Here is a 23,411-nt window from a genome sequence, read left to right as displayed (position 1 = left end):
GATATTCCTAATTTCCTAGTCACTCTACTTTCTTTTCTATGTTGTTTTACTTCTTTTCCTGAAATAGTTAGGGGTATCACAAATAAATGGGCATTTGGGTTGATTTTAGAGTAATAATATTAACTTACATTTCCACAGTCCAGACTTTGTCAGAAATTTATTAATTCTGAATTTTCTCTTTTCAAAGAGAAACTAATAGGTTATCTAATTTTAGTTTAATAAATAAATATATGATACTTGTGAGAACACGGTGTTTTATTTTTTTTCCTTCTAACCATTCATCCATTGAGCTATTGAGTCAATAAACATCTACTGAGCAGCTACTGTGGGCAAGGATACAAACACTAAGTAGCCTGTAAGCTCCCCAGAAGCAGGGACCACATCCTGTTCACCTTTGTTCCACCGTGCTACCACACAGAGCACCTAAACAGTGCCAGGCATGTAGTGAAAGCTCAATCTTTTGTTGGCTGATCATGGTTATGGACTTTATTCTTTGGGTAGAAGAGATAAGACATGAACATCAATAACTGATTGAGGGCAGAGTGGTATCTCATATGTCTGCTGTTTCTAAGATTATTTATTCACCATTCTAAATTAATATCCATAACACAATATGGTTTCTGCAAATAAAATAATTACCCACCAAGGAAATTATGAAAATGAATCCTGGTTCATCTTACCTTTATATCCCTGTGAACTATCTGATTGTCATGGAGGTATTTTAATCCTTCAAGTATTTGCTTTGTATAAAAACCAATTGTTTGCTCATTGTCTTTCAATGGGCCCCATTTGGAACGAAGAAGAGCAGAAAGACTTCCTATAAAGTAAGGAAAAACAGCAGATAAAATCTTACCCAAATGAGTTCTTTAAAGTACATTAATAATGTAACACTAATTTAAGCTAACATTTATTGGTTATTCACAGTGGTCCAAGAACTTTACAAGATACTTGGGCTTAAATATGAATAGGAAAGTGTCCCTGCTCTAAAGATGCTCATTATTAAAAAGTTAGTGAAAAGCCACTCATTTGTTAACCTTAATCCAAGTCACAATGACTGACAGTAAAATGATTCAGATATTTATTTGCTGTCTCCTAATAAACTGCAAGGTAATGTCACAAGTCTAATTTTTCTTTTAACTTAGACAAACTAAGACCTTAAACTTGTTAATCCTGTTCAATTTGACTCCTCTTCAAGGCCCTAGAAATTTATACTTTTTAAAGAAAGAAAAACATCTCTTACCTCCTGGAACCTGCTCCATGAAGATTTTAATGAAACCATTCTCACTGAAAGAGCCCAGATATTGGACAATATTTTTGTGCTTCAGATGCTTATGCAATGCTATTTCTTCATGTAGGGGCTGGGAGTATCTAAAAGACATGCAAATGTCGATGAGCTAATTGTGTAGCCAGACTTTAGCATATAAATTTACACAGTACAAATTGAAAATGTCATCTAAATATATGCCCATGTATAAGATCAAATATGACCATCTAAGCCCTTTATTTATAATAACATAAACTCCATGAAGCTGGAGCCGTGGTAGGGTCGAGGGGAAATGTTTGTCAGAAACTTGTTTAAGCCTTTTGTATATATTAACTCGTTTCTCACAACAATCCCATGAGAAGGTACTATTAAGATGACCATTTTACACATGAAGAAGTTGATTCACAGAGAGGATGACTAACCTGTCCAAGATCTCAAAGCTAGTAAGTGACAGAGCTAAGATTTGAACCCAAGAAAACTGAAATCATCCACACAGCTCACTGTCTACATTAACATAACTTTGGTCTCGTAACTTTATTATGGCCTCATAACACAACTTTACTATTCCAGGAGACTCTTGCCCAGGAAAACTAAAACTGTAAGTAACTTTAACGTTCATTCCAGAACTTACTGAAAGACCCATCTATCAAATATTCAATGGAAAACATAAAACCATTTATATCCCAAGTTCCTTTGAGGCCCTTGCCTCAAAATCCTCACATTACTGTGTCCGCCAATTCTATTTTATCAGGCTTTTCCCCCCAAATCATTACTAACCAAGACCTCACACAGTAAGAGCAGCTCTAAACCAGGCTTCAAAATCATGTACTTGGTGTATGTTGCTTTATCAAATTATAAAATGAAAGTATTTCACATTACTAGAACAAATAGAACACCACTTCTGATGATTATCTGAAGTACTATAAAACTTAGACTTCTAAATAATAATCCTAAACCCATTGTAACTCTACTATAATTATTGTATAACTATAGTAGAGTGTCAGCAATGATAAACAGTATCAAAGCTATTTCCTATTTTTTTTCTGCCCTGCAATGAAGGCTAAAGATGTGAAAGGCACCAACTAAGACATATTAAATACGGATCTGATGCCTCATAACCTGCCTCAGTCCTCCATACAAAAAATGCTTAGCTCTTACAAGGGCAAATCCATATAAGCAGAACAGATTTTTCTGAATGCCGATAAGTTAGTATGGTTAGTATGAAATAATACTATTTTCATGAAGCTTTTCAGGATAAGCTATAAATTATTAGAATACAAAAATCCAAATTTATTTAATTTAAGCAAACTTCTATAATCTGTGAAGTAATACTCAAAAAGCTTCCAACAATAACAAAAAATTGACTTGTATTTTAGATCTTTTACTCATTTTATCTTTCTTTAGAATCACTCTAGGAACTATAAAGGCAAGTATTAAACTGAGCTCTTTAACATGCTATCAGTTAAGGACATTTTGATAATTCCTTAAATGAGATAACATAAAAAATATCAGTATATAGTTCTACCATTAAGATACTTAAGTAATGATTCTCAACTATGAAGACATTTTCACATTATTTTTTCCATGGAGTTTAAAACATTTTATTAATACTAGTTAATGAAATTGCTCTTGATATACATGAGATAAATTAGTGGCAAATATTGGGCCTATTGTACAGATTTAGGAGATCAAGATCACTAAATAACTTTAAGCAAGTGACTAACTCAGTTTATGATGAACCAAAGGGCTTCCCCACCTTCTGACCATCTGCTGAAAATTAATCATGAATGTTTAAATGTTAAGATCATAGAAAAGCAAATATATGCTCCCTCTCCCCCACCTCTGTATTATGTAACCGAAGGATAGCTCGAAAGTTACAATAATCATCGGGATTCATCATAGCTAAGAATAAGAACTCTTCTTTAATATGGAAATGATTAGTAATACCCAACAATTTTCACTAAGTGTAAGTGAAAGTGTGAGTGCCAAGCAGTAAATAAGCATGAAATTATAATTTGTTCAGGTCCATAAGCTATGCTTGTCTATGGGAATTATAAGCAAGTCCTATTTCTTCTCAATTAACTGTAACAGTGGAAGGAGGAAATGGTATAGATAATCAGAAATACTTATATATATTCAGCTTTGAAAACTCATTAATCTATAGTTGTCTCCAGAGCACCAACTCTGAGTCAAATTCCCACTATAATCATCTAAACCAGTGTTTCTCACTTTGGCTAGACATCTGGCCTATCCCAGAATTTTGGGTGGTACAACCTGAGCATTAGCGTTTTTAAAAGTTCCTCAGTTGACTCTAATATACAGCTGGGTGGAGAAAAACTGATCTAAACAAACAGTTCAGGGGTTCATAGAATGTTAGAAGAGGAAGCCAACCCAAGATTAATCACTAGTTGGGATAGATTATGACAGTGTACTTAAAATCCACCACCTCTCTCTTACAATTGCTCCAACAAAGTGTTTTCAGAGTGTGAAGGAAATACAGAAGACACTATTTTTGTTGCTATAATCCTTCATTACAGATGGCAATGTTTAGTGTATGCTGGATCATGCATTATTCACACCCATCCTAGTACTTTAGCAATTATTCTAGCTGTTACCTTTCTAAAATGCAACATCTAAACCTCTCTAGGGCACACAGATGGAAATACCCTTGTGTATTGTATCTCACAATAACAGGATAGACCTCATTGTAATCTTCTTTTATAGGAAACAAGAAGTTGTCCTGTGCCAGCTGTTCAAGAGAAGGGCCTGCCATGCCTGTTTTTGAAGAGCCCATATTATGCTCAGTGCATTATTATGGAATGTGACCTTTGTTGCTGTCACTGTGCTTTATGTGTGCTTTGTGTATAGCTTTGTGAAAGCTACAAAGATGATTTTAAAAGTGGTTTTCTTCTGTATACCTGCTTATCTTCATCTGGTGGTGGGAACAGAGGGGACGTTGCTAAACATTAATGAGTTTGCTACAACAGTTTGATAGTGACAACTCCTTTACATTTTTATATTGTTTCAAAATCTATTCTATGTATATGTTACTTAAGAACATACAGGAATATTCAACAAAAATTTTAATATGACAAATTTATATACATTACTCTAGGTTCTTAATGAGTAATTTCTGTCACTATTTCATAAGAGTTCACACACACACGTCTCATGAATTAAACAAGAGGAAACTGCAACAACAGCACAGAAAACATGGAATCATACAGGTGGCAGACAGCAACAGCTGTCTGCCTACTGAATATCTGTTCTTCTCTCTTTCTATGATTTTGTTTGGAGAAATAAATGGCTGCCGAGCTATGAATTTCACAGTTTCTCAGCCCTGCTTCCTACCTCCTCTCCTGCCACCCTCCCTTAGGTGGGACAGGATGGCTAGAGAAGGCTGGAGTTGGGTATTTCCCTTCTCCCAGGTTGGTCAGGCTCTGAGAGCACCCCAACAGGCTAGGCCCTGGTACAAATAGTTTCTCTTAAGAGCAGGCCTTGTTAAGAACAGAATGCTTTGGCATATTTCAAAATGATTCCTTTCCCTGCTCCCCGTCAGAAGCGCCATGGGATTTTTCTCCTGTATTAACTGTGAGGACCTGGTAGGGAGCCTGGAAACAAAATGCACAAAAGTGTGGCGCTCCCCTATGAGTGTCTCTCCACTTTAGGGGCAGTGGCTTCTCCTGTGACCTGACTTATCTGATGGATCTAAGAACAGCCGTTGATTTATTAGTTTGTTTAGCTTTCTAGTTGTTGTTAGGATGGAGTGACGACCTCTAAGCTCCTTATGTGCCAGACTGGAAACTGGAACCTCTGGTTCAAACCATTTCAGAATGCTTACCCCGCATCTATGCATACAATAAACCAACCATTATTTGACATAAACTGGGCCCAAGACACACAGGGCCATTCTCTTTTCTATTCTTTGCAAGTCCTGTCCTTGTTACTTCAGAAATGCTGTCTGTTTCCACCAAAGTCTTGTAATTCATTGAAAGATGCAGCAGTTAAGCCTTAGAGGGAACTAATTAAAACAACGGAGTTTTCAGACCGTTTCATTACTTAGAATATCACCAAAATATTTCCTAAAATGCTACAAACAACTCAATATACCTTAGAAAATGGCTTTTTACTAACCCCAATTACTGTACCTGCTATCTCTCTCTGGGATTTCCTTAATAGCAATTCTGACTTGGTTGCTCAGGTCTCGACCTGCGTAGACTATCCCATAAGTGCCTTTTCCTAAAACAACTCTGTCACCATTTTCATCATGTTCATAGTCATACTGCAAAGAAAAATGGGGAGAGAAGATGAAACATTAGTTGCATTCTACATTTTAAACATCAACTTTTCCAAGAGCAGTTTTCATTATTTTATCAGGTAGCTTTAACAGGGGAAACATGATGACATTCCAAAAAGCGGCTTCAAGGACCAAAACAGAGACACTCTCAATATAAAGCAGATGGCGTGTCCATGTTTCCACAACTGTTGTGAATACAGTGGGGATGAAGTATTTAAATGGATAGGTTTCTTCAAAAGCTCACTTGGATTCTTTTACCCATTAATCCTCTTTTTCATTGATTCTAGTGATAGTGTGATTAGCATCAATATCTATCAATACCTAGCACATCTAATTCATCTTTCTTTTGTTTTTCAGCTTCTGGTGCTGTCTAAGTATTTCACAACTCTACCAAGAGAATACAACCCTTAAAAGGCTTTGGTTTGGGTAAGAAGAAAAATTTAGGGTCTTACTAGTTGACATTGGTAAAGATTTTTTTAATATCATTCCCAATTCTCCAAGACCAAAAACAATATAAAAATAGAAAATAGAGGGAAATTCATCTTTGATGTAAAAAGGAAATCTCTATATTCCTAAACCCCAAACTGTCAGATGTATTAGTCACATATGGAAAACTGGATCAACATGAAAGGCGTTTTACAGAGAATCTGGTAGAAACCTCTACAGATCTGGAGGCATCCAGAAAGGCACATCTCTGTCTCAGACTGAAATTACAGGATGCAGGGACATCAAAGATTAAGACATGTCTTTAAGCTAGCACATTTAACGTTAATACTGACAAATAACCCAAATGAGAACAATGATCTTGGATTTTTACACTCACAACATAGCTTTAAAATACATAAAGTAGGGCTGATAAATTACAAAGAAAAATAGACAAATATAAACTACAATAGGTATTAACAGAACTTTTTTAGAAACTGATATATCTAGAAGACAGATTTAAAATAAAGACCCTAATGGCACAATTAACAAATTTGATATAACATATACAGAGGGAGAGAGCCCTAAACCCAGACATAAATTCTTTTCAGGCATTATGAAAAATATATAATAATTGGTCATACTAAGCCACAAAGAAAATTTCAACAAATTCCAAATAACTGATACCATAAAAACCAGATCTTTGATCACAGGATATTAAAAATAAGAGAGCCACTGACTACTGAACTTTAATCAATTTTATTGATTATTTTATTCATTGAACTGATCAATGAAATGAATTACAAAATAGTTTAAAAAATCACAAGAAGTACATTACATATCAAATACCCACACATACAGAGGTATGTAGATGACAATTTTCATGGCCTTAAAGAATTGCATTAGAAAACAAAGAAAAATTTTAAATGATTAAAGTTAAAAGGTTAAGTCAAAGAAATATTAAAAAATAATATATGACTATCCAAAGATAGTAAAAATGGGCTTCTGGTTTTAGAGGATTAGTTACATGAAAACCTTCTTGCTAAAAACACCTAGATAAAATAAGTTACATAAACTTTTAAATGTCTAGCCAGTGTGATTAGCATCAATATCTATCAAAAAAGTAAAAAAGTAAAAACTACCAGGAGCTAGAAATAAAGAGGAAAAAGAACACTCGACAGGTAATCTCAAGCACTGATGATATCCCTGTGGCCCACAGTGTGGGGATGAGGGCAGGGCTGTCAGTCTCATTAATCTAGGGCAAGGGCTGGCAAACATTTCTGTAAAGGGCCAGATACTGAATATTTGCAGTTCTATGGGCCATATAATCTCTGTGGCTACTACTCAGCTCTGCCATTATAGGGCGAAAACAGCCCAGTCAATATGTAAACAAATGGGCATGTCTGTGTTCCAATAAAACTTTATTTACCAAGAAGTGGTAGGTTGGATTTCACCTTTTGGGCTACAGTTTGTCAATACGTTATCTGGAAAGTTAGTCTCAAAGCCCATGAAGGGATAAGAAAAGAGGCCTTGTGCCAACATTAGGTAAAGAGCTAGAACACAAAAACCAGAGTCCTTAAATGACTTTAACTTGGTGAAAAGTCAGCCCACTGTACTGGGAAACAAAAAGAAAGCTTGTCTGTCTCAAACTGAGCTCTGAGTAGACAGAAAAGAGTCTTCTCTGAATACTTTCAACCACTGGCTGATCCTCATGCAGTTTGGAGTTCAAATTTATACTTAAAATACCCATAATTGGTCTTGAGCATGTGACATCCCTACAGTTCCTAGCAGAATCAAAGCAAAAACACTTTAAAAGGAGGCTCTCAATATAAACTATGCAGGATTTTCACTGTTAATGGACCACTGAAATTGAGCTCACAATTCAAAATTTTTAAATATATAAGGAAATAATTCACCACTAGTGAGAGCTGATTTGACAAATATTAATCTCTAAAACTTCATAAAATAAAAAGAAACTGAAACTGTAAAGTACATTTAATGTAAGTTATAAAAATAATAAATTAAAAAAATATATAAAAGATACTCTGAAAAAGGTCAGGCAGATTTGAGATAGAAATATAACTTCCAGAAATTGAGCCTTAAATAGGAAAAGTGAAAATAAATTCACACTCAGATATATTATAGGGAAACTACAAAATATGAAAAGCAAAGAGATCATAAAAGGAAGCAGAGATCAAACCAACAAATTACCTACAGAAGTAGATAATCAGATCACTGCAAACTCTCTGGGGTATACATTCTCCATTTGAAAGACCACTACCACAGAAAATAAGGAAGATGTGTGTGTGTGTTGGCAGGGAGGGTGTTGTAACCAGCTCTAGTTTGTTTCCAACAGGTTTCCAAGTCTAAGAGAAAGCAATGAGGTTGTATGCTCTTGGGTTAAAACTATGCCCAATACTATGCCAGGACTAGGTGAGCAATGACCTCCCTGTCATGGGCCCTTCTCTGGCTAAGGACAGAGGCCAAAATCTGGAAGGGAGGTGACTACTTTCCCAGTGGCAACGCTGAGCACTCATTCCTAGGTACCCAGTGGTAGATTAGAGAACACTCTTATTCTGGCTGCTAATGTAGGCTGAAGATTGTCCTAGTCCAGAGCTGAAGACTGGGTATGTCTTCAGGTGAGACAACAGGTAGCAGGGATCATTTAGCAATTTCCACAGACAAAGAGATAAAACTGGGCTCCAGCAAAGAGGCAGTAAACATAGTTCAAAAATGCTACCTGAAGAAGCCCCAATCTCCACATCCAATTCCTGTGGTCCAAATTTCTGCCATGCTGTGCCATGCATGCTGGAAATCTACTAGCCAAGACCCAAGCCAGCAGGAGGCAGGGCAGGGACCATCACCGAAGTAGTTCATCCTTGCCAGTGTGCACCCTCAAAGGAACAGAAACCTATACACTGAACCAGATACTACCACCACCTTACGTTATTATAATGCTCTATAATAATTTAAAAGAAAAAATTAACTTTCAATAACCCATCTCATTTGATATTCATAATAAGCCTGTCATAGTAGGGAAGGTCTATGATTAGCTCCAATTTACAAATGATCAGTGAAATGATCTTTTCATTTGATCTTTTCCAGTGAAAATACGTCAAAGCTGTGGTTTAAACCCAGCTCATAAGATTCCAGATTTTGAGTTCTTTTCACTACCAATGCTGTAGGGAAATCCTATAATAGCATAAGAGCTTATAAGGTGAATATTAGCTGTTTCCAAACACCTGTATTATAAAGGTGTTCCAGCATACTGTCAATATCCACTAGACGGCCATTTGCTTATTTAAGTATACAGCTGGTCAACCTCTGGTGGTTATCTGAGACTCCATTCTTTCTCTTGCTTCCCATATCAAACTGATTGCCAAATGCTGTCAGGTTTATCTTTGCTGTTATTGCTAGGATCAAGCCCTTTTTACTTTTCTTCTGTGGTACTTATATAGACTCTTAAAAAATCTTTTTAATTAAAGTATAGTTAGCATAAAACATCTTATTACTTTCAGATGTATAACAGTGATTCAACATTTACATACCTTACATTGTGATCACCATGATGAGTCTAGTAACCATGTGTCACTATGCAAAGTTATTATGATATTATTGACTATATTCCCTGTGCTGTACACTACATCCCGTGACTTATTTATTTTAACTAGCCTCCCTTCTCCACCCTCTCTTGTTGCCCTGATCTCCAATTTATTCTCCATTAAGTTGACAGTGAACTTCCCAAACCAAAAGTTTCAGAGTGCGCTTTCCAGGTTCATACCACTGCCTCTGCTTTATTAGATCAAATCAAAATTCCTTAATACAGCATAAATACTCTTCAGGATCTTACTGTGTCCAAGCTTCTCTCTCTCATCAATCTCCTCCAAAATCTCTCAGCAAGGTTCCCAAGATCATTGTGCCTTTACACACATTGTGCTTTCTACCTGAGTAATTCTGCCTCATCCTTCAAAATCAAACTCCAGGAAACTTTCCTGAATCACCCACCTGACCCTCAAAGTCCAGGTTACGTTCTGATCTGATGTACTTCCAGGGCCACCTGCACTCACTCTCCCATGCATTTATCGCTCTTGTCCAGTCTGTTTTCCAGTCTGGACTCTGATCTCTTTGAGAACTAAGATTTTATCTTTAATTGCTCTATCCCTAGTCTGAACAATATATGGCTTATAGCAGATGCTCAGTAATTATTTGCTTAATTAGTTAATCATGGTATAGAAAAATTGATAATCTTTTTTTCAATCAAGTGCCAAAACAAGACATTTAAAATCATTATCGGTTTACTTTTGGTTGAAAGGAATTTTGCCATAGGGATATTTATATAGCACAATGAAGAATATACAAGCCTAGATGAAGCTGCTTGAGTTTTAGTTTCCCCCAGAAATCTAACACATCAAAAGGCTATTCTTTTTTAAAAGATATTTATTAGGTACAGAAGTTGACTTCTGTTAGAAGTAGTCATAGTAAAAACCAAAAGGACTTTTAGTAAGACAGACATGATTGAAAACTGTTCCAATGAGTAATTGCTGCTTGGTTTCTTTGTATCTCTTCTTTCGATTCTTACAAGACAGAGATATAAATTGAAAAGGCAGGTTTGAGGAGACTGGCCCAGCCTGTAAGGACATAGAATTATCCATGTGATGGCCAGAAAAAGCAGAACAGAGCTGGGCCAATGGAAGGCAAGATATGTGAAATGGTAAATATGGAGAAAAAGAGGAGCAGGGAAAGGAGTGTTTTAAAAAATAAAAAGTAAGATTGCACTGCTTATATATTTTGCATTCTATTTCTATGGCAATAGGCTAGGAATTCAGGTTGTTGCTAAGGGAAACGATTGCATTTTGAAGCAATGATGAGAATACTTCTAGAATCATCCCTCTATTGTTGCCTGCCCAGAACAATCTAAACTGGTGCTGGAAAGAAAGTCGGAGGAGAAAGACAATACCGACAAGGCCAAATGACAAAGTGGTGATTCATTTAGTCCTTGCACTGTGAAGGGACTGATGGTAAAACAACCACCTTCCAGAAACCTATGTACTTCTCTCTATATTTAATTATATTAGGTGAGTGATCACCTCAAAGACCCAAATAATAGCTTTGTTAGTTTTCAGTCTGTATTGCCTTCCTAATATATAAATGTGAAAAACATTAACTATTAATAACATTAATAGTATGCTAAAAATGCTGCAGGTATAAATATCTATTTTGACTGATCTCTCCTCTCTCAGATCTTTGCTCAAAATCACCTTCTCGACAAGTCTTCCCTGACTTCCTCATCCAAAATTGCACATCCCATTACACAGTAACTTCCGAATTCCTTCCCTGCTTTATTTTTCTCCTTAACTGTGATCATTATCAAACATACTAGAAATCTTACTTATTGGAATGTAAGCTCAATGAGTGCAGGGATTTTCCTCTATGTTGTTCTCTGCTGTATCTCCAGCACCTAGAATTAGTGCCTACCACATAGTGGTGCCCAATAAATATTTGTTGAGTGAACTGATGAGATCCACTTGGACCCACAAATGTGGGATGAAGATTATTTTAAGCTGAATAAAAATATCAAAATAAATAGCAGCTGCAGATAAAACCTTATCTAAATTTCTTTTGTTGACTTAAGCAAATCCTCTTGAAAATACAGCTGCCATATCCCCTCTCTGGGAGGTTCAGGACCACTCCTACCTGGATGAGAAATTGCATAAACAAAATCTTTACAGAACCATACCTTCCACTTGTTTCTCACCATGTGCTGTCCCTTGAAGTCCTACTTATTAAGGACCCTTCTTATTAAGATAAATTCTTAATTCTAGCTGTTTAAAAGCCACTTCTTCCTCTGCTCCCATGTACATGAACCAGCTTTGTCTTTTTTCTTGTCAATCTGTCTGTTGTCAGTTAATTCGCAGGCCCCCAATCACTGAAACCAAGTTAGTATAGGAAAAAGTCTTTTTCCCTTCCAACAGAATGAATGACTGAGGAACAAAACTGATACTCATATCATACAATACTGTATGTGATATATTTTCTCAGACAGTGTGGTAACTGTGGATATTCAGCTTCAGATCTGAACAGAAATAGAAATAGGATGCTAAAGAAAAACCAGTGTGATGATTCTAAATTGATTTAAATGAATTCTAAACCATAATTTACAATTTGTAAGGCAAATCATCAGAAAAGGAAATGGTAAGAAAGTGACAGATGTTTGAGTCAAAGGAAAACCTTCCCTTTGGCCCCACTCCATCTAAGAGGTCAGCTTTTTATGCACACTGGAAACTATGTATAAACACGTGCACAGGGCCAGCTGCTATGACTGCCTCAGGTTTGTGTCAATCATATGCCCATTTTGATGAAACAGTGAGGTGCAGATGCATGTAAGAAAAATAAAGATGTTGGGGAAAAAGGAGGGAAGACGAGACGGGGAGAGAGAGAAGGAGGGAAGGAAAGATGGACTGATAAGGGGTGGAGAATATATGTTTGTTTTGGGGAGAGGAGTGAAGTAGGAGACACAGCATATTTTGTATTGAGCACTAAAAGGATTTCAGTAATCTGTATGGTTCTCTTTTCAAGGAAAGAAAAGAAGAGGTAAAAAGAGAATGGTTTGATAATGGCTTGATAATGATATCATTCCTTCATTGACTTAACACTGATGAAACAACCTTCAAGCCAGTTTCCCAGCATTTACTCTGTCCCCTCCAATCCATATCCCCCTCTTCCCAGTTTGAGATACTGTTTAAACAATTCTGGTTTTGTCACTCTCCAGCTTCAAACTCTTCGAAGTCTTCGGACGGTACTCCCTGGACTCCTGGCACTAATGGAGACTATATGATTAAAAGAGAAATAGAGCCACAGTCTAGCCTTTGGATGTTAACCGTCTGGTGCTGGGTATCGAATTATAATGCAACAAGAAGAGCTAGGACACAGGAGTGGGCAAACATGTTATGAGGGTAGAGCAAAGTGAGAAGGGGTGTTCAGAAGTAATCCAAAGGAAAAAATGACATAAGCTGGATCTCAAAAAATTAGGATGTAGTCACCAAGTGGGACAGAGCAGAAAAAGCATGTAGAGTTAGGCATCTGCACGTCAAGTCCAAGAGCAAGAAAAGCTTGGGCATCTGGAAAACAGAAAGGAGTTTGGCACTGCTGGACTGCAGGGTACAAAGGAAAGGGTAAGTTACAGCCAGACTGAAGAACATTGTATGGTGTGAAAAGTAGCATTGAAGAGTTTTAATTAGGGAAGTCACAGGATTAAACCTACATGAGAGATCTGATGACTGTGTATTGACAGCAGGAGAGAGATCACATCACATGATGAAGACCTGAGATGGAGGAGTGACAGAAAGAATGAAACGAAGGGGCTGGAGGAAAGACTGGTGTGAGGATGAGAACGAAGTGAAGGGGCTGGAAGAAAGACTGATGTGAGGATGAGAGAGGCTGGGAGCAGAGGTTTCTTAAGATGTCTGGCTTGGGTTACTGGGCAGATGCCCTTGCTCTTAGTGGAGATATGAAAGGCAGGGAGAACAAAAATAGGGACCACAGTTGATAAGTGTTAGAATCCTTATAATTAACTGTAATAAACTGTTCAATGAGTTTAACATAAACTTATTAACACATTAAATTATTTAAGGTATATGTTTATAACCCTTCCATGTCAAAATGTAGCCTTGAGTAAGAAAACAAGGCTTAAAGTCAAAAGAAAAATAGAAAAGTCCTCTGAAAATGGTATTGAGCTATATGTGAAAAACCACATACAGTCTGTACTAATCTTGAAAATTATAAAAAACTTTAGCTGGGAAAGGACATTGAAGATCTTCCTGTTCAACTCTCATTAAAGGAATGAAATCACCTTAGTCCAGAGGGAGTATGAACTTTTGTCCAAAGTTACAAAACTGGCTGTTGGCAAAGTTAAATCAGAATCCAAGGCTCCTGACCCCGGCATGGGGATCTCACTGGAGCCAGAAATGACCAGTTAGAAGGGGCTTCTCACTGTGACCCAAAGGAGGCTGAATCCCTCTCACAATTGTATTGCTTCAAAGAAACCTTACTATTCAAATCAGAAAGAAAAGCAATCTTAAAATGGGCTTTCAGGAAGAAGTTTTTGAAAGACCAAAGTGTCTAAAGATTAGCTTCAAATTTGTAGTTATAGAACTGCATTAATACCTAATGTGTGCCAAATGTTGACACCATCCTAAATGAAGTTAAAAACATTACAGAGCATCTGACCTTTCAAACATTTTGATTTTGTTTTGGGGCAAAGTACCTAAATGCTTCAGGAATAAATGCTACTTGTATTGAAACAATTTTCATTCTCTCTCAAATTGAGGTAAAGATCAGAAAATAATTATTCTGCATAGAAATCTTAATCACTAAAGTAATCCTTGTTGTCTACACTGTAAGGAATGGGAAGTAGAGGAATTATTTTTGGTATGTCACTCATAGCCTGAAGTTTGAGTTCAGTTTGTGGTAATGAAATTGAAAGACTCCTTTTAATCAAATATTTAGAATACTAACAAAATAATTTTAAATAAGAATGCTGAAAATATCTAAGAATGTAACCAAAGATATAATGGAATTATAAATTATGCAAAATATGTTAAGGTTATTTAATAACTCATATTATAAAAGTGCTCTGGTTACAAAGGGATATTCAATGAGAGGGAAAGCCAAGATAGATCTCATCTTCACAGCCCAGAAATAAGTGTAGTCATTCATTAATGGTAATGCTAAGAGGACATCCATGGGAAAAAACAAATGCCAGCAGTATCTCTAGTTGTGGCATTATGGCAAACTAAGCCAAAATACTTAAAACACGTATGCTTGACTTCACTGTACAGACTATCCAATCCATTGGGAATACTGTAGAAGCCATGCTACACCATAGATTTTAAATTATTCTGATGATATGCAAAGGACAGAAGTGTAAGAATGTTTTTCTAACACTAAAAGAACGGTATCCCTGCACTTCCTTGAGAAGGGGAGTTGGGAACACTTTGATGAATGAGAGCACTATTGCATAAGCTGTTTCTTGTGAGGTCAACAGATCTATTAAAATGCTCTGGATATTTCTTGGAAGAAAACTGAGCATTCCCCTCTTGGTTTGGTTTGGTTGGTGAGTGTTCCCAGTGCTCGCAGTAGAATTGTCTGTAATGTAACATAAAGGCAAAGTTTACAGACCCGGGCTGAGCCCCCAACCCTCATCACCACTCACATACCACACACACACACATGGACACACACACCCTTCCTTCTTTCAGTAAAGTTTTAAATATTTCTTTTTTAAAATCAGCCAGAGAGAAACTTTGTAAAATGAACATGAAGATCTAACTCGTTACCTCCAGGGAGTCAGTTTCACAGTCTCCTTCCTCTTGGCCTCTCCCCTTCTCCTCTGTAATGGTGTTCACCATTTCGAAAAACCTACGATGCAAGTTGGTATGTGGTTACTCAATACACAAAACCTTAAATATAAACAAGTATGGTACAAAGTGACTTCAGAGCTCAAATCTGGGAGCCAAAAGAATCAGGCAATAAACTATCAGTATCAGTGCGAAAAACATGATTTTTCAAAATGAAAACATTGGTTGGTAGGATTTTCCAGACATTTCTGACCTATTGCCTCACTTCAAGTAATAACAACATAATACAGTATAAAATTAGAATAGTGAAGCTAGACAAGGTCACAGCAACATTAAGAATGTGGACTTGGATATCAGACCAAAATTGTTAGTATTTGTGTGATCTGAGGCAAGCTCCTCCACGCCTCTGAGGCTCACCCCTTAATAATAAAATGGAGAATATACTCATCTGTCTCACAGGCTGTTGTAAAGATGACTTGAGGTAACACTTGTAAAGTGCTTTAGCACAGTGTATTCATTAAATATTAACTATTATTGTTTTGCTGCTGTTGATATTATTACTTAAAATGGGACATAATAGAAATATCTATATTCTAGAATAGTGTCTCTAAATTCTGAGGTGGCTATCTGATATAGTGCTAGCCACTACATTTGATTTTGGGAACTAAATCTGCCTGAGCACCTCAGTATCATATATACGGGGTCCCATAAATATAGTCTGTGAAACACTGATGTGAACCAAGAATAGCTAGCTTATATGTTTGTGACAAGCCACCTCTCTTTTGGTGACAAACATTTCTTTCAGCAACTCTTCTTGTAAAGTGTTTTTCCTGGAGACCATTTCAGAGCCAAGAAAAATAATATGGCAAGAAACAAATCTGTCCCCTGTAACACTAGCTACGTCTATCCATTCAGAGGGGATAATAGTTTCCAGTCATAAAGTAAGGAGGGACTATAAACAGGGGCTGATACCCTCACAGGCAGGTGATGCTGTGCATTGCCAGCCCAAGGGAAGAGCAGATTACAGTGCAACAAGAAAAGTTTATTACCACAACGCAGAACCTTTCTTGTATCCCTGTACCTATGAGATAATAGAAAATACATATTGGCCTCTGTCCCCTGTTCCTGGCACAGAGCTCCTAAAACCCTTGAATTTTCTAAGTGATAAGAATACTAGAAGGATCTCTTGTTCTAATATTTGGTCTCTGACTCCATCTCTGATACAGGGCTCCTAAAACCCTTGTAAGTTCCTAAGTGATAAGAGAACAAGAAGCATCTTTTGTTCTAATGAGTTGATGCTGGGTGGACTGCTTGATGAAAAGCATGGATTTTTCAACCTCATTCCCACTTATCCTCCACAGAGGGGGAAAAGGGCTAAAAATAATAACTGATCATGCCTATGTGATGAAGCCTCCATTAAACCCCAACAGTACTGGGTTTAGGAAGCATCCAGGCTGGCAAACACATTCACACCAACTCCATGGGGACAGACGCTCCTCCATTTTGGGACCATTCTGGACCTTGCCCTATGTATCTCTTCATCTAGCTGTTCATCTGTATCCTTTATCATATCTTTTAAATAACTGGTAAACATAAGTATTCCCCTGAATTCTGTGCCCTGCTTTAGCAAATTAATCAAACACAAGTAGTGGGCCACTGGAACCTCCAATCTATAGCTGGTTGGTCAAAAGCACAGGGGATAATCTGGGCTTGAGACTGGCATCTACAGAGGGGGAAAAAATAGTCTTTCATGGGACTGAGCTCTTAACCTACAGAATCTGACACTATCTCCAGATACATAGTATTAGAATTGAGTTCAATTGTAGGATATCCAGCTGGTTTCACAGAGAATTGCTTGTTGTGGGGAAAAAAAACTCCACTCATTTGGTGAAAGAAATGTCAGAAATGAAGCGTTTTGTATGAGGAATAAAGGAGGCACACAGGAAAGAAACATAGTAAAAAAGAATTGTGTTTTTCCCTACATAGAAGGAAAAAACTGAGTTTTTTTTTCACAGTACCTCTTTTTATTTATCCATCCATCCATCCATCCATCCATCCATCCATCCATCCATCCATCCAACAACTACTCATAATGTATCTACTAGAATCAAAAACTGATATGGCCTTTGGAAATATGACAATGAACAAAATAGACAAAGTCCATTTTGGAGTCTGGTGCCTATCTATGGAGTTTGCATGTGGTGACTATTTCCTTACTCTTTCTTTCTCTATATAGATTTCTTGGAGGTCAATGACAAAAAAATAAAAAAATTCCCAAACCTGATCAGAATAACACTATGCTCTGAGAAAGATTAAATAGCATGATGAATTAGAGACAAAAGCAAATTCAACCAAGAGGAAGAAGAGAGATAGATACCTAAAGAAAAATTCTGGCTTTAAAGACAAACATTAAGATCTACAGTAAAAACTTTCATCAGCTATTCATTCAGATTCTTTCAACATGAACATCTCTAAGCAGAATATAACACTTATAGTGTACTGGGAGCACTGTGTAATTTTTAGAAGTTTGTATTCTGGAGTCATATGTGCCTGGTTCAAAGCCTAGATTTTACGCTTATTGCTATATACGATTTTAGGTTAAACTCTCCAAGACTTTTTAACTCTTTTAAACAAAGATATTAATATTACCTACCTAATAGGTTTTTTTGAAGATTAAAATAGATATTAGGTCTGTGGTAATAAGCACTGCATGAATCTTGGCTATAATTGTCATAGAAACAAATCAAGTCTTGAGAATTTAAGAAGAAAATCAGATCATACATATGCTAAAAATTCATTATTTCCAAATCTTTTTTACTCCATATTTTACAATAATAAAAATAAAGCTTTAGCCAATAATTATGGATCAAACAAACATATATTTTCTTCATACCAAGATAAAAATTACTGACTGGATATTGCAGCTAGCATACCTGTCATTTACAGTAGGGTCAAATAGTGATTATTTGAATAAGAACAACCCGCAGCAAAATTTTATGTCCAAGCTTAATTTTAACCCTCACTTAGGTTTCTAAATTGTCAATTACTTTTCTAAGTCTCTGCAGTCAACCATTATGTTCTAAGGGGACATGAAGTACTTAATTTTTAGCCCAAGTTAACAAACCCAATGTACTCATAGATTTTTGGGTTATAGTTTATTAGTGGATATCAGGTAACAGGCTCTTAACTCAGGCTGCACCTCCACCAGAAAATCCAATTGTTCTGGGGTAGGGACCAGGTACTTCTTAGAGCTTACCAAATGATTCTAATGTGAGAGAGTTTAAGAGCCACTGTTGTAGATAATGGTGAGATTATTCCAAAGAATTCAAGAAAATTTTGATAATTATATATTATAATAAGTGAGCACTTTAAAAGTGAGAAATATTATTTGGAAATTAACTGGTAAGTCTTGATTAATGTTTTGTCTGTGGAAAAATAAATTGACTAAGAAAAAGCTGATTTATTAAAGGGAGCCCTCAAAATTTTCTATTAAACATACCACATAATTATAAAATACTAGCCCAGATGAAATTTACATAACCACATAACCATGAATTCTTTGCAGGAGCTACACATCCACTCATTAATTATAAATAATAATCAGGTAAGAACAGTCTTTTTCACACAAACAATGAATAATACGTACTTTTTACAGTGAAGTTCTGTGCAGAAATAGATTTGGAAATCATCGGAATTGTGAAGCACATAAAGAAAACAGCACCGTTCTTCAAATTTAGAAATACTGAAAGAAACAAAAAGAATTTTTCAGAATAATCCCAATACTTTCATGCAGTGTAATGAAAAATACTTTTTATGTTGTCTCAATTATGAAATCTATGTTGTTTATGACAAAAAGTTAAAAAATAGTACTTCAAAAAGTAATATTCTCTGTACCACAATACACTAAAATCATTTAATATTCTGAGAATTGTCTTTCTACCTCTATCTGTACATAGAGCTGCTCTGGGTGGTGTAAGCACACAAAAGCTACAGGTCCCTCCAACAACATGGGAAAGGTGTCCTGCCTTCTACAGCACTAAACTGTGTGCTATGAGCAAAAGCCTAAGTATCAACTGGCTGGCTGACCTTGGTGATTCTGGTTCTATGAGATCTGTAGAACCACAAAACGTTTCCAAAGCTAGGAAAGTAATGTGTGGAGGCAGTAAAAGCACCTTGTTAATTGTAGAGATTTTAGAGGAGTGAAGCAATATGAAACATTACTTGGTTTGAACTCAGCAAGTGGTTTCCTTTATAGCAATTAAAACAATTTTGAGATTACCAATCAGGACATGCTGTTTTATGCCAAAGGTTGGCAAATATATTCTATAATGGGCCAGAGAGTATGTCATGCTTTGCAGGACAACTTACTCAATTTTGCTGTTGGAGCAGTCTTAGACAATATACAAATGAATATGGCTGAGTTCCAATAAAACTTTATTTACAAAAACTGGCAGTGAGCCATATCTGACCGGTAGGTTGCCAATCCCTATTTTAAGCCTTTACATCTGCTCTTTCTTCAATTTGAATGCACATTATTTATGACTTTTTAAAGAAATTCTACTCATCATTTAAGACCCAGCTTAGGTTTTACTTCCTTCCCTACTTCCACCTGAAATAGAAAGACTTCCTTTTGAACCTGTTCTTTGAACACAGTTCTATCATTGCTCATCTCACACTGTATTACTATTAGTTGTTAAATGTCTATTCTCTTGCTGGACTTAGAGCTCTTTGAGAGCAGAGTTCATGTCCTAGTCATTTTTGTATCCTTAGCAGAACAGGACTCAACATTTAACACAGCTAGTGCTCAATAAATGTCCATTGACTGAAGTAGGAAAGTTCTGAGATGATGCAAGACCAACTGCTGATTTAGTCGAATTTCCCTCTACAGTTTGTCACCTCTTTATAGACGAGAAAGCCAAGAAAGGTTAGCTCTCTTTGAAGTCACACACTGGAACTCAAATTTCCCAACATACAAACCAGCAGTGGCTTCATGTAAGCCTTCTACGTATGTTATAAATCACAACAAAGGTTATGTAGTGATGGCATACCTAATGAAAGAAAATTAAATCAATGGAAAACAGATATAATAAAGTGAAATTTATATTTACCACACTGTCCTAAATGGACTGCTTTAAAATGCAGCTATAAATAACAAGCACTTTACTAATGATCTGTTTTAGAAATTAAATATTAAGAGAAAAAAACTTTATTTGAGAAGGTATGTATCAGAAAGATATGAGTCAGTCCATAATCTTGCTTGTTTCTATTCAGATCATTCATAAGGTAACAGGTGGTTTTACCTGGCAAACTCTAATTATCGGTGACTCAAACAGCTTTACCAGTTCATACGCCAACAAAGCCAATTATTATTATGCCAAAAGTAATAGGGTATTGTATAACTGACCTTCAGAAATCTTTTCCCCCCTCATTTCTATTATGTGGGGATAAAGAATAAACACAACTAATTTGGTTTAAAATTTGCAAGAGTTGGTCTAGCATGAGTTTCTATAGAACATTTAAATATTTAATTGGTGTCTCGATTCTGAAAAAGCCTCATTTCTAAACCCCAGGAAATGGCATTTCCTGAGCCCATGGTATTATGATGGCAATGTCAGAACTGAACCGAAGTGAGTCATTCTACTCTCAGAACACTTAATTAACGGTGACCTCAGGAAAGTTTTTAAAAAATTAATTCTCTATAATCTCATCACATTAACATTAACTACAGGACACAATCTGGTAGAAGTGTATTTTGGAGCTATCTAAGGAGAGAATAGTTTCTAGAATACCAAAAGACCTGTAACATAAACCGATAGCTCAATCATCTATTATCTATACTTTGATTCTGTTCCACAGTTCATGTCTACCCCTTACTCACCATATTTAAGTGGGACAAGTACAGAGTCAGTTCAGTGAAAGTTTGTTGCAGATCTTTTTATAACGGAAATAGTGAGACTAAAGAAGTTGAACATTTTCATCAACAGGATTCTTGAAGTTTTTTATGTTTTTAAATCATGACTAAACGTCCTATCTAAGACATTCATAATCTAGAAAAATGTCTTCTAAGAAAATGAAATGTATCAAGGAAACTTACCTCACTCCCCTGACAGAAGCAGCACTAAAATTCCACTCATGTATACCTTTCTGGAACATAGGGAGAGAACCACAAAAAATGTTCGGTCATCCAAATAATAACATAACAATAATTTTGTTTTACATTTTTTAATAAATATACACAGTAATTTTTCCTAGTGTATAACATTCTTCATGAGCAAATTATCTGGATGGAAACTGCGATTCATTCTCAAGCCACAAGGATGATCATTACATAGTAATTTCTGAACTTCAATAAAACAGCTCCAAGAGAGCCTAGCAGAATTAGTATCATTATCTCTTAAAATTTAATTTTTAGCAGATTAACGTAATAACTGTTGTTAAAGCAAAAAAACCCAGTGATCAAGGTAATTCAATTATTATAGTCAAGCAATCTTCTTTTCTGAAAAGCAATTTGAATATCTGCAAGGTTTTAAATTATTTCTGAATTATATTTAAATTTGTTTAACTAAATGGGTGGTTCTATTTCTTTAGAAAACAGTACATAATAGCTGTGGTTCTGAGGTGGCCCCAAGCCTTCCTTTTAGCTAAAGAAACTCAAAAACCCACAATTTATATTCACAGCACCTAGTTTTTTGCTAGGACCATGCAACTTAAAAATAGACCCTATCATGACTGAAGTAGATTTACTAAAAAACTAGTTTCAGTGCACATTAGCCAGGTCACGGGATGTGACCTGAATTACTAGAGCAAATGTTGCTGTGCATGAAGCCCAAGGAAGGCAGAGACCACAGAAAGGTGTTCAAGAATGTGGTTCTCTTAACCAGAGTGCAGAGGGAGTTAAATTAAAATAGCAGCCCGCAGCTTCAGCTGGTAATTTGAAAATTGCTTCTAAATCCTGTTGGCCTCAGGTGAACTTCTAAATATGTGCAACCCAGGAGCTGCAGCTGCTGACCTGCACACTACTCGCACACAGTGCAGTCTTATCCTCACAGCCTTCTTTCTAAAGCCATCCCAGGTTCGGGAGGTGGGAGTTGAGTGCAGAGACAGTAGGGCGACGTGTGAACATGCAACCAAACACAGCAACTGGCAAATACCAACAAGACAGCACTGGTACAGTCTATCTTCCATCAGCCCTGTTCTGGAAGCAGCCAAGGAGAGATTTCCCAGATTGATTGGGCTGGTTTTGTAGGGCTGGTTTTGTAGGACAGGAGTAAAACCTTTCCAAAATGTTAGGTTCCTGAAAAGTTGCAAGTACTGCCAGGGAACATTCCACTTTAGTAGTATAAAGCCTAGGGCCTGAGATGAAGTGATGTGGAATAAGGCTTCTCTCCCCAACTCCCTTGCTAGTGGACTCGCCACACTGAGGCACTGGTGAGCTACAAAGCCAACAGGTTGAGGTAAAGGCTCCTGGTGCCTGTCTGGGAACCAGAGGGAAAGGGACAGCCAGAAGCAAAGTTGGAGTGATAATTAACCCTAATAACCCTCAAACCAACATTCAACTAATTTAATCAGCACACGTACCATTTTCTAGGAACTGGTTAGCCTCAGATTCCATACCCCAGCTAAAGCAAGAATAGGAGGAACTAGTAGTTAATATTGAGCTAAGGTGGCAAGAGTTACACTGTGGTAGACACTGTTGGTTCCCTAGGCAACAGCCATTCCCTTCCTTCTTTGCTAACAAAAATAAATTTTGTTCAGGTTCAGGTGGCAATGCTTAGGGACAGTGAAATTGATTAGTCTAAATCAGCCATGGTATTGGTTTAGGCATGGTCACAATGGCACAAGAGTGATGCAACTTTTTAATAAAAGAAATGACCTCACCCTCCTCCTCTGGGTGCTGTCTGTGTGAAGTGATGCTTGGAGCTGCTACTTAGATCATGAGTGAAAAACCAAATGCATATAGAGAAGCCAACTTAGAATTCTGACACTGTTAAGCCAGTGAAATCACCGCCAGAAAAACCCCACCTCAGAAGTTCTTGTAACATGAGATAACATTCATTATTATTTAAGCCAC

The 23,411-nt window shown here is 36.6% G+C and overlaps 1 protein-coding gene across 1 annotated transcript in view; it reads right to left on the bottom strand.

Annotated features, from left to right (window-relative positions):
* The window catches only part of MAP3K5 (mitogen-activated protein kinase kinase kinase 5), a 168,962-nt gene that overhangs the window by 37,981 nt on the left and 107,570 nt on the right, over positions 1 to 23,411 (bottom strand). Inside the window, exons 12-17 of the mRNA XM_011356168.2 lie at positions 21,435 to 21,484; positions 18,987 to 19,082; positions 15,320 to 15,401; positions 5,413 to 5,546; positions 1,241 to 1,368; positions 681 to 817 (exon numbers count right to left, since the gene is read on the bottom strand). Of these exons, the coding sequence (XP_011354470.1) occupies positions 681 to 817; positions 1,241 to 1,368; positions 5,413 to 5,546; positions 15,320 to 15,401; positions 18,987 to 19,082; positions 21,435 to 21,484 (627 nt within the window). The remainder of the gene's footprint in view (positions 1 to 680; positions 818 to 1,240; positions 1,369 to 5,412; positions 5,547 to 15,319; positions 15,402 to 18,986; positions 19,083 to 21,434; positions 21,485 to 23,411) is intronic.

Source organism: Pteropus vampyrus, unplaced genomic scaffold (genome assembly GCF_000151845.1).
Source record: "Pteropus vampyrus isolate Shadow unplaced genomic scaffold, Pvam_2.0 Scaffold24, whole genome shotgun sequence".
NCBI classification, from domain to species: Eukaryota; Metazoa; Chordata; class Mammalia; order Chiroptera; family Pteropodidae; genus Pteropus; species Pteropus vampyrus.
This window is presented reverse-complemented; position numbering and strand designations above follow the sequence as displayed.